This window comes from Melampsora larici-populina, assembly GCF_000204055.1.
Source record: "Melampsora larici-populina 98AG31 unplaced genomic scaffold MELLAscaffold_2, whole genome shotgun sequence".
NCBI lineage: Eukaryota > Fungi > Basidiomycota > Pucciniomycetes > Pucciniales > Melampsoraceae > Melampsora > Melampsora laricis-populina.
The window spans coordinates 466,706-479,107 of NW_006768766.1; the positions used below are offsets into that span (position 1 = coordinate 466,706).

At 39.9% G+C, this 12,402-nt stretch overlaps 1 protein-coding gene across 1 annotated transcript; it reads right to left on the minus strand.

Annotated features, from left to right (window-relative positions):
* Positions 1-7,901: 7,901 nt before the first annotated feature.
* Positions 7,902-8,695, minus strand: MELLADRAFT_101592 (uncharacterized protein; the record flags this gene model as incomplete). Its single annotated transcript, XM_007404799.1, has 3 exons — positions 7,902-7,968; positions 8,052-8,474; positions 8,553-8,695. 3 exons carry the CDS (start codon positions 8,693-8,695, stop codon positions 7,902-7,904), a joined length of 633 nt encoding a protein of 210 aa, XP_007404861.1.
* Between the last annotated feature and the right edge of the window lie 3,707 nt (positions 8,696-12,402).

Here is a 12,402-nt window from a genome sequence, read left to right on the forward strand (position 1 = left end):
GGTGAGAATGGTTATCAAGAGGGGTAGATGACTGTCAAGGTTGATTTCTTTTGAATGATTTGTGAAAAAGGATGGATGATTGTAGGTGAGTTGCTTGGTTGAGGGGTGTAGTAGGTTAGGGTACGGTGTAATGTTGGGACTGGGGTGGTTGATGTTGGTGATTATGTAAGAAAGGGTGGTGGGTGAATATTGATACGGTGATGTTTGTGTAGATAGATGGGTAATGTCGGAGGGGGGTGGTGAGGTTTGAAAGTAGGGTCACCATACGGGTGGTGTAGTTATGTTGGAAGGGTGAATGTAAATTTGACGGGTGGTTGGATTTAGCTGAGTGGGTAGACAAAGATTCAAGGTGTGGTTGAACTTAGTTAGGGACCAGTGAGTATTTGTTGAGGTGGTGGGGAAAAGTCAAAGGGTGGTAGACTTTTGCTAACATGGTGGGCTGTATCTTGTGGGGATTCGGGGCTGGTCTTGGTTTCCCTAAGGAAAAAGGTGACTTAGCCAAATTTGGAACCCTTCAAGATGCTTCTTAAGATGTTGATTCATCTTGGCAGTCAGACTCGAATGCCATTGGGTCATACAGACGTCTGTATGACCCTATGGTATAGGGTACATACTTAAGTGTACAGGTGGTCCAGTCGCACGTTGAGAAGGGGTCTGACTCTGAAAAATCAGTACTTCCAGTCAATGATCAAGACCTCAACAAAGCAAAAAATAAGCGTGTTCACAATGACAAGTCCGGGGCTGACTACGAAGACCGGCCAGATTCAGATGCATCAGTTGCACTTCTAGTTCAAAAGAAGGCAAAGGTGTCAGTAAGACCTCGAGCAAAACCTGCAAAGTGTCATTCGACAAAATCAACAAAACCTTCTAGCACTTCGAAATCAACCAAGAGGTCAATGGTTACACTGAAAGAGTATCAACCTGAGAATCAGGTATGTTAAACATTTCCTTTTCTCCGATTGTCAAGTCAATCATTTTCTGACTAATGTCTTTGTTTTGTGTGACAGTCACAAAGCTCACCGTGCACTTCAAAACACAAAAAGATTGTGGTGGATTTCACGCAAGACTCAGAAGATGAACACTCTAAAGTCAAATTAAAAATCGACCGTGAGGACAAGAAGCTTTATGATCCCATCAAGGACTATTACCATCCTCCGAAGCAAGGAGGTAAAGATGTAAGATAACTATCTCTAATACTCTCATCGTCTACATACGTTTTCCATGCTAATGTTCTTTTACTTTCAGCCTAATGATGGCCCCTGGAATTCATTCCCATGCAAGTGGTGTGATCAATTAGTTCGTGGTGGAGGAGGTTCAGGCTCTAATCTCTTATCTCATCGAGATGGCTCCACTCAGGATGGGAAGTCTGGTAAACCTGGGTGCACCAAACGGGAAGCAGCGAAAGCAGCCGGTTGTTGTCTTCCCATTACAATTGCAGAAGAACGGGCTCAACAAAGACAAGCAAATCAAGCCGCCATGACTCAATCCGCAATCGAATCTTATTTTCCAAAGTCTACCGCATTTTCTAATTCAATTTTAAATCAGATGATTGGAATGTGGGTTGTGCGGACTTCTCAACCTTGGTTAGGAATTGAAGATGCAGCCCTTCGTGCTGCTTTTCGATATGCAAACCCAATGGCTCAACTCTATGGTTGTACTTGGGTAGCATCATTTGCTCACAAGATGTATCTTGGGCTTAGATCGACAGTTATACAGGAACTCCAAGTAAGTAAACTAATCACTTTGAATCACTTTGACTTCCTTTGTTTTCAATTCGATCTGAGCCTTCTGTTTTTTCTATTCTAGGCAAACACTCCAAAGTTTGGGCTCATTCATGATGCCTGGACCTCGCCTCGAAATCAATACGGATTTATATCAGCTTCTGTCACATACATAAATTTGAAATGGAAGTATGTGACCGGGCATCTGTCAATGAAAATGATTGCTTGGCATCATAAGGGGGAATGGTTGGCTGAGCCACTAATCAACGTACTTGTCAAGCACAAGCTGCACTCCAAGATAAGTAATCTTTATATATATATTCTCAACAAACCTGGCTGACATAACGATACTATGGATCTCACATGGTCTCACAGACTCACGATTCAGGTGGCAATAACAATACATGTGCTCGAGCAATGCAATCACGACTGTCAAAAATCGCAAATGACAACAATGAAGAATTTGAGTTTGATGAGTCTACTGACCGAGTTCGATGTGCTGGTCACAAAATAGCTTTGGTGGTTAATGCTGAACTTCAAGCAATGGGTATTCAAGCCCCACCGCCTCCATTGGTCAAGTCGATGATTCTTGGGGAATTTCCCCTTTCGGAACATTCTATGATGAGTATTCCCAAAGAAGACAAAGAGCAACAAGAAGCAATTATCAACAAAAATCAAGATACAGGAGTCAACGAAATAGAAGACGACAATGAGAACAAAGTTGATAATCCACCAGGAAAAGAAGTTAGTGATCAATGGTACAATGTCATTGATGGTCCATTTGAAGCTTGTCAGGGTGGCTGTAATAACATAAGGTGAGTTGAGTGAAATTACTCACTTTATAACCCTGACAAAGTTCTTGCTGGATCCGTAAGAACTATACTGACTCGTAATTCTATGACTAATAAAGAATTAATGAATCTTGTTAATAAACTATTCCTTAGATATTCCTGGAAGGCTGTTACCGCGGCCCACTGTAAGATAACAGAGGAGAACTTGGTCTGGTTCTGAGCCGGGAGGTTCTATTTGTAGAGAATTCAACGAATTGCCTGTGTTACTAGACACAGGGATACTATCAACTTTGTGTTGTAGTACCAATGGTAATTGACCAAGGTGTTCACTATCCTGCAATTAGGAATAGTATAGAAGCTTACGCGACTATCTTGGAGAAGAGCCCAGAGAAGAGTGTCTAAAGAAAGGAGAAAAGAATTAAGTAAGAGTTTTTGCTTACGAAGTCTTTTGTTTCCTAAATTCTTAGAGAACTAATTCGGAGGTTCCTTTGATAGTACTAAGATAGTAAATTTCTATTTGACGCTTTCTTAATCTGGAGTTTGTATAAAAAAAGAAGGTGAGTCTTTTCCACATTCAGGAAGAGACTCTCATATATATAGTTATCTTATTTGGATGGCTAACTTGTGGTTCCCTATGACTACTCCTGCTCATCTTACATTGAACATGTGGTTCTAACTGATTTCTATTCAGTTGTCGTAGGCCAATTTGTGGTTTGGACGCATCCGGACAAGGGACTTAAGTTCTCCTTGGGCAATTCTTGTTTCCGCGGTTTTGCTTGTAAGGTGTGATGAATTAGTTGAGTAGTTCCCTTTTTGTAAATCGTGGCTTTCTCCTTTATGCTAATAAATAGTTTGTCGTTCTGTTTACTAATAATCTGTCACTTATCTTTTATATTTGAAGGTAATAACATATCTATTGTTTTCGTCTTTGAAGCTTAGTCGTGCGTTGTTATTTATCCATATATCACTAATGATAAGTTTTCATGTTTTCGTCTTTGAAACTTAGACGCAAGTTGTGTTTTTATTTGAGATGTAAATAACAATGTTATGTTTTCGTCTTTGAAACTAGACGCAAGGTGATCTTATTTTTATAATATTTTATTTTTATTTGAAGCTCTTCTGGCTTTCGCTCTGCAAAAGCTCAAGGGCTGACAAAGCTCCTCCCGCTCAGCCTGCACCCGATTGTACCGAGGCCAATTCAGTATATCTTTTGACACTTGTGGTATGTATATTCCCTTTATTCACATCTGTCCTTTACAGCATTTCTAATGAATTATTTCTCAGCTTAATGAAATTGCTAAGAAGATAGGAGGATCATCGCGAATGTTGCAAGTCTTTGATGCAACCTGCAAAAGTATGGACTTATCTTTCCCTCAACCAATTCCTGGTTACGGAATTCGATGGAACATCAAGCTTCAATGTTGGGAAAGGTTGTTTGATGCCCAAGAGGTCTGTATTTTGGCTTCTCTCCTTCTACTTCTCCAAATTAGCTCACTTTCACTTCTGCTTTATCCATTGCAGGTCATTGATAGAATGCTTAAAGACAATCAGAAGAGATCACCAAAGGCAAGAGCAGCAAACGTCAAAACACCAAGCTTGGACCTAGCGATCCAAATCAAGATCAACCTCGTGGTCTATTCAACAAAGCTTAGATCTCGCCTGAACAATGGAAACAAGTGGGTAGATTGATCAAGGTCCTTCGTGTAAGCATTGTTTCCTTTCCATATGCTTGATTTCCATACACGTTCTTGTCTCTGTATCAATTCTAAGTATCAGAATAGAATACTGATTTATTGTGCTTGGCCTTTGCTTTTATTCAGGAATATCAAACATTGACAAAGGTCTTTGAGGCCGATGCTCCAACTGGATCTCTAGTTATTCCTCAATACGTCAAACTTATCAAATCGCTTCAAGATAAGATTGATTCATGTACTTCCCGAGCCGACCCTCTTTTCCCGATGTACCACGCGATGCATGTTTGGGTTAAATCATACCTAGCTGAAGCACTCAAGTCAGATGTCTTGATTCTCGCCACCATCCTTCACCCCAGCTGGCGAACCGATTATTTTCAATTCACATTTGGGGATAACTCTGATGAACACAAGACTGCTCAATCACTTTTACAGACTGCCTTTGAGACTCGAAAAACCAAATTAGATACTGGTAAAAACAATTTGGCTGGTGAGACTGATTCAAACAACGAGGACGAGGACGATGATGGATTTTGAGCACATCGAAAGAAAGTGCAGACCCGCTCTGAGAATGAACTTTGCAACTACCTCAAGCGTGTTGATGAACCTTCCACCTCAGTTGAAAAGGACCCACATCTTGCGTTAGAATGGTGGAAGGTAAATATAACTTCACATTTATTTCCTTTCATTCTGTGACCACAACTTTAATTATTTACAAAATCTTTTTACTAGGTGAATGAAGCAAGATACCCAGTGCTGTCGTCTCTGGCCAGAGATTATCTAGCAGTCTGTGGGGCATCATGTGCAGTTGAGAGGACTTTCTCAGCTGCTGCAGATGTCTGTTGCTGTGATCGAGGAGCTTTGAAACCTTCAACTGTGGAGCGCTCGGTAGGATCTCGAATGTGGTCAAAGGATGGGGTTGTCATAGCAGGTGATGAGTTTTTAGATTGTCAAAAATGTATGACAGAAAGTATGGAATTGGACAAAGTAAATTGTAAGAGGAGGGGTTAAACAAAATTAAAAGAGTACCGATTTTTGATTTTGATTTCTTTGTCTTTGTATTTTTCATCTCTTCTCTCAACACACTGGTGGTTTTTTCCTTTCTATATTTAAATACACGACTTTTTTTACTTTGTTTGTTCTTTTCATCCCCACTCAACTGAAACGATACTTTTTTGTTATGTGATTTGTGCACTGATACCGGTATCAGTATTGGTATCGTGACAGTATCGACTAAATTGTTGATACCCGATACAGTACCGGTATCGTTCTAGTATTGGCGGTACTTTACTTGACTTGGTCTGCCATAGTATCTTGAAATTCGATACCGTATCGGGTAACGGTATCGGATTGGCGGTACTTTACTTAAGTATCTTGGAAGCAGTATTGTGGGTTCGATACTTTACCGGGTATCGCCGTTACTATACTAGTATAGGAACTGTGGCTGCGTTGCTGGTTGGCTGTTGTGTACCGCTCTATCTGATGCAGCACAACTCATGATCCGACTGCATTTTTCCAAACTCAGATTGCAAATCCAAGGTGAGTTGAAATCAAATGAATGCCTTTCAAGAATGCTCAGCTTGAAATGCTTATTCTTGCTGACCCTTGACCAAGCTATCCCCAAGCACACGTCGACATGGTATTCCTACATCTACCTTACAAATTGATCACAGCATTCTTGAATTGGTAGTACAAGTTCAACACCCCGTGTCCTTCTTGTCATCCTTGTTATTTAAATCCATTTGTATATAGAGAGTCTGAATAGGAAACCCAGGATAAGCATTCATTGGAAAATGTCTCAATACACTTCTGCTTATCATTTTTTTGCACTTCTTTTTGTTGTCTGCAGTGTGAGACAAGTGTTAAGTACCTTCTTTGTCTTACTTGACCGTTATCTTTCTTCAAGACCTTACTACTAGAAATATCAATTTGATCTGCTCAATCATCGATTGGTTCTATCACCAAGTCTCTCCAAGTAAATATGATGGCAAAAGGCGTAAAAGATTGTAGGGCTCCACATCTGCAAAATATAATCAGACATCCATTGACTTGTTGCATTACATTTAGAATCAATTTTCTGCTTTGGATCCTACGTGCAAATTGCACGTGTCATGATATACCAAAGTTTGTATTTGAGGACCACTTTTGTACTGCATCTTTGTCCTGCATAGTTGATGGAGCAGAAACACCAAAAAGTCCACTGCAATCCAAAAAACGTAGTGTATGGCCATTGGGGGCTACTGCAAGAATCAAATTTTGCTACCCATTTTGTTAAAACAAAACGAGAAAGATATGAATAGTAGGTGACTGACGGAAGATATCATCATTTGATCCGTTGAATGTTCCAGATGCCCAAAGGCACAACGGCATCGGGATAGTTCCATTGAAATTGGGGATGAACAATGAGGTAGATAGCCCGGGAACATCGGTACCGGGCCTACGGGAGAATTTTCCCACACAAGACTTCGAGGGATTATGAATTGGAAATTCTCCCTCGAAGTCAAAAATTTTCCATCTCATCATCATCCCCCCCTCCCTTTTCTCTCCTAGAAGAAAAGAACCTAGAGGTAATCTTACAAACTCGTATTTTCAAAAATTTTCCTTTACCTCCCACCCACCCCGACACCCTACCACGCAGAGAGCCTACCCGGTCAGCGGACCTGCGGCCTACCGGCCCCCCCCACACACGCACTGTAGCTAGTTCGAACAAGAATTAAGTTATAGGGCATATGGTCTAAAGATCAAGTAAACTCCTGTGTAGTAGATTTAAGATGATTTAATGAATGAGACAAAAATAAATAAAAAGCTGAAATGATAAAAGTAATGAAGAAAACACTTAAGGAAATAAAAGACCAAATAAACTACTTAAACAAAATGGAAAGAAAGAAAATTTATAACACTACCAAACAGTGAACAGATTTCAATGGATCCGAATGGATGGTGAAGGAGAACTCACAATTATTGAAATGCACAATAATTTCAATATGCAACCAAAAACTTTGGAGATTGACCCATATTCATTTGGATACACGGTTGGTTATAGCTTCTCAGCGTGTTATTTGCGCTTGGAATGAATATGCATCTGGGCGCGGAAGAACACATCCACTATTGGCAATGAACTTCTCATATAGGGGTTTACTTGGGCCAGTTTATTGCTTGGAGAATCCTAACCAGACAAAGCTTAACTCGGAAAACCATTTAACATACAAGGTTGTCGAGACTCAAGTATGAACATTTATATCCAAACTAATGAGAGACACTTATGATACCGTAACAAATCTTTGATAAAGATGACCCAAAATGGATAAGAAAATTCCAATACAGGTATTCATAAGTGAAGGGCAGTCGAAAGAAGATGGAAGCTGTTTTACATAAAGGTATGATTTTGAATACAAGGAGTGTATATAAAGCAGTTGATATCATTATCTGGAGATAGATTGAGTAAACATCTATAATCCTGGTGCATTCCTTCACCACCAGGAGATATGGAGTAGACATCTTGCTCTTCCATAAGTGGAGAAGCAAGGATGGAAGGATCCTGCAAGAATAAAGAAAGGGAGAGTATGTGAAGTAGATGATATAGATATATAATGAGACATGATGAAGTAATACCCGAAATCTTAACAAAACAAACAAGAAGAGAAGCAGTCGATTGAGGGGGTCCAATTGAGATGTGATTGAGTGAATGAAGATATGATCTAAAGATCGAATTCCTCCATTAATGAGAGGACATCTGAATCATGCAGATATTCTCGGATGAAGTCCCTAGAACATTGACAAATTGAAAAATAAAGAGTCAGAACTATACAAAGCAACACTCCATGAATTGAAAATAAAAGATGACATACCTCGATTGAGTACTACAGCGATGATCTTGAACCCAAAATCTGAAGAATTGAATTAATAATCGAAATATAGTCTTGTTCGACAATGGTGTCATTTCGATCCCGAGAATCTCTTGAAATTCCTTTCCGATTTTCCTTTTGATACGAGGATTGAGTTCTTCAATTTGAGTTATTTTTTCTGGAGAAAGATCTTCTAGTGGGATCAGTAGAGAACTCAAGCCGGGTGCAACATATTTCGCGCGTTCGATGACGAGTCGGGTTTGAGGAGAGAACATAGTAACAGGGTGATATCCTGCGACCCTAGGAGCGAGAGTTACGGTAGTCGAGGAAGGTCCAAGACCAGCGCAATTCCCAGGTTTCAAGAGTTTGTACTTGAAATGAGGATGTCTTGCGAGAAGGAGTTTGCCCAAGGATCGAAACTTGCGACTATGTGATGAGAACAGGATAAACCATAAAGTCAGCCATGAATGAAGTGGATCAAGATCAAAGAAATATAAGACATACTCTGGGTATGACCTGGCAGATGAACGTTTTGAGCACTTGGTCCGAATCTGTTGCCTGATAACCTCGGGAATGGAGGTGTTGAAAGTCTTATGATAACGAGGACTATACGCGTCACCAGAAAGCGGAGACGGGAGATATTCCATCGTAAAAGAGACTAGTGATTCAGAGAGGAATAAAAGCCGAGAGAAATACGGTGATTTGAAATCACTAGTAAGGGTTGGTTGAGGTGAAAACAAGAAGGTGATCGCGTTATTCAAGTTACTGTTAATGTATGGTTGAGATGATATGAATGAATCGGATGGAATGTGGTTGGAAGTGGTGGTAGTGAGAAAGGTTGGTTCTGTATCCAAAGAAATGAAGTCAACAAATTTTATGATTGGGCGATCAGCTTTGAAGGAGATTCTGATCAGCTAAAAATCCTGTATTTTGGGAACACTTGCCGCGGTCACTTCTGTTTTTTTGTGATCACGGGACTTGCTCAACAAAGTCCAATTGTTTCATATTTGTTTGTTCACTGTATGTATCTCAAAACCTTATTTTGCCGACTGAACTGATTATCATCGCGAGTGTTGCCCAGAGTATTCTGCTTGTTTAGATTTATACAAATTCACATTCTTCATCCTTAACTTCTGATGAACAATTCTTCAATCCATCTCAACCCTTGACACTTTTCAGCTTGATCACCTTTTCTGATATCCGATAAGACTTCTGCTCAATTTAAAAGATCAATTTGTATTGATGAATGATAGGAATTCCGTTGTATTTTACAATGTTTTGATCTCTTCAGTTCGTTTTGTTCAAGTTCGGCCACTTCGAGTTTCTTTCAGATGCTCCTTTGTTGAAGGTTCCTGTTTCCGATCTTATTTTCTCGGCTGTCTCCTTCACTTTTCTATTTCCTTTCTTCTCTGGTTGCATAAAATTCGTATCCTGGCTTTCTGCTTGTCGCTCCCAAAACAAGCCTCTCAAGATTTCCAGATTCTATAGACGCACAACATCCATTCTTCCTTCAAACGTAATTTCAACCACGCCTGCGAGAATATCCAGAACCATTCAAGTTGATCAAAGCCACCAAACAATTGGATGAATATGTAACAACCAATGTGTGTCTTTCTACCTTCCCCTTGTCCTTGAATTGATAATATCCTTGAATTTTTGACTGAATCTTCTCATGTGTCATTTCAATAACAAGTCATCATATATTCATCCTTCTTTGACCTGATCAATTTAAAAGAAGAAGTTTTCCGAGGCGGTTTCTTTCAGATTCAAGTTATCTTCTCCATATGTATCATTGCTTTTATTGTCATACAATCGGCTCAAATTGCAGATCTTTCTATCCTTGCTTGTTCAATTATGGACAAGCAAGATCTCTACGCCAAAGATCCTGGTGGTGAAGGAATGCCTATCAATCTATCTTTAGATGCGTATAGATATCAAATACTCAACGTCCATTTGCTTTTATTCTCTCATTGGTACAACCGCTCCAGCATAACAACCTTTTATATATCTGAAAGTACAAAAGTATGGCATAGAGTGGTAATGTTATTTACAGATGCAATTTTTCAATTGATAGTAATACAACAGCGTGAAGTATTTCATGACGATAACCATGTATTCAAGTTGTTTCACAGCACATACCACTAATAAACCGAATGACTGTTCGGATAACAGTGAATATGGGACAAAGTCCCTCATATTTCCAAGAGACACAGTCTTGTGCTACAAGTCTTGTCTGCTTCAGATCACCTATCCTCCAGGATTACCATACAGATGAGATGATTTCCTTTGTGACATTGACCCCTTAATTGGTGTTTATTGTCACTATGTCCTTTCAACTCGTGACGACGATCAGACGCAAAAACCTCTACTTTTGGTCTCTGGATCTACTCACTATGGAAAAAGGATGGTATGTCTGCTTATGACGTCTTTCCAAGCGGTTTGATTGTGCTTGGAAGCTCTGTAATTTATCATCTTGAATAAATCAAACAAGTTCAGTTAAGTCCTCGTGTCTATAGATTGACAGGCTCAGCGAAATCGCTTGCGGGCTACATGCAATTGAGACACACAAGAAAACTCAAATACCAGATAACTTCTCAAATATATGAAAAGCACAACATAGAGAGATGACCTTTTGCAAAAGTGTGATTTTTTAATTACTACGGCACCCTGAAGCTTATAATGAAGATCAACATGCGTCCAGGTTGTTCCAGATTGATTGTGTTGATACTGGTGAACGCGAGTGTAAGCTACAGCTCTCAGAGAGAAAGAAAGACTTACTTTTCTTGTCAACTTCTGATTTCACATTTCTCCTGATAGCTGTGCAGGTGAGATGGCTTCATCGCAATAGTGGGCATTCACTCAGTCTTTATTATCAATACGTCCATTCAAGTCATATTGCTTTTGGTCTTTGCTCGATCTCCATGAACAGAGTAGTAACCTCTTCGCAATCCAAAGCAGACATCTTAGTCTCAAAGAGTTGACAAGGGTTACGATTTGATGTGAACAAGTGGCTTCTGATTGATGAACAAAACAGATCCTTGTAATAGTATGGCTACATATTCAACTCCAAAGCTTTTGCTTTTAGTCTTTGCTCGATCTCTATGAACAGGACAGTAGCTTCCTTGTGATTCAAAGCAGACATTTTAGTCTCAAAGAATTGACAAGGGTTTTGATTTGATGCAAACCAGTGGCTTGTAATTGATAAAACATACAGATCCTTGTAAGTTCCCATTACATGATAGTTGGATCACCCATAATGAGGGTGGGAGATACAAAGTCTCGAATAATATCACAATTAATTTCAGGAGTTGATGGTGCGGTAAATTTGATCAGGCAACAAATAGATATCATGAAGAACAATCGGGATTCCAGGATGCAATGATTTGGAATCGAACAGATAGGATCCCGATGATGATGTTCTCCAAACATCGCGATTTCCTAATGGCAGGCAATTACGTTCTGAAGTCGCGAACAAGGCTCATGACCGCGTATCCACCGATTTAAACCCTTGTCAGGAACATCGCATCATGAGGTTGAGGAATGATCAATCATAGCCATCGTACTGAGGTGAAGCGCGTCTATTTTTGATACGTTCGAGTTGACTTGCCAGGAGGGAAAGTGTGGAATACCACAACACAAAGCTGTTTCATCAATCAGATCACATCCTCCATGAGGTCGTTCAAGCTCCGATGATCCTCATGCACGTCTTATAGTCGTTTGTATGTGAATCTTGTAGGTTCATTCAGTTCACATTTTGCTTGTCGGCTTGGCTCAAAATTGAGGATAAAAAGGAGTACGAGCGAACCAGAGAGCTCAGCAAGCCCGATCTCCACGTTGCTGATCTCGATGCTTTCAAGGTACCGTGACAGAGGACCCGATCCGATCTGCGTCGATTGCCGCAGCGTGCTCGATAGCATTGTCGGGCATGCATCTGTGACGAGCATGCACTCAGATGCATTCTCAGGCTTAGGCGGGCCTGAGTGAAGGTTGAGCAAAGTGAGTGTTGATGTGAGATTGAGAGATTGAACTGATAAAACTACTAAGAAGCAAACCATCAAGAACAAGAAAGAAAGAAAGAACCAATCAGATCCAATGTCAAGTTTACAAAATCAACAAGAAACAAGAAATGGTAAACTATTTCAGAACAACTTATCATCTTCAACTTCAAACTTAACATTAGAACATCAACAACAACAACATCATCATCATCAAAGTATTCCAAGAATCTCTAATATCAATTTAAATCCAATCGATCCAAAACTACAATCAAATCAAACTATCAAACCATCTTCAAGTCATCAAATCTCTAAAGCTTCATTCAATCGATCTAATCTCAAAAGACCTTCAACTACTC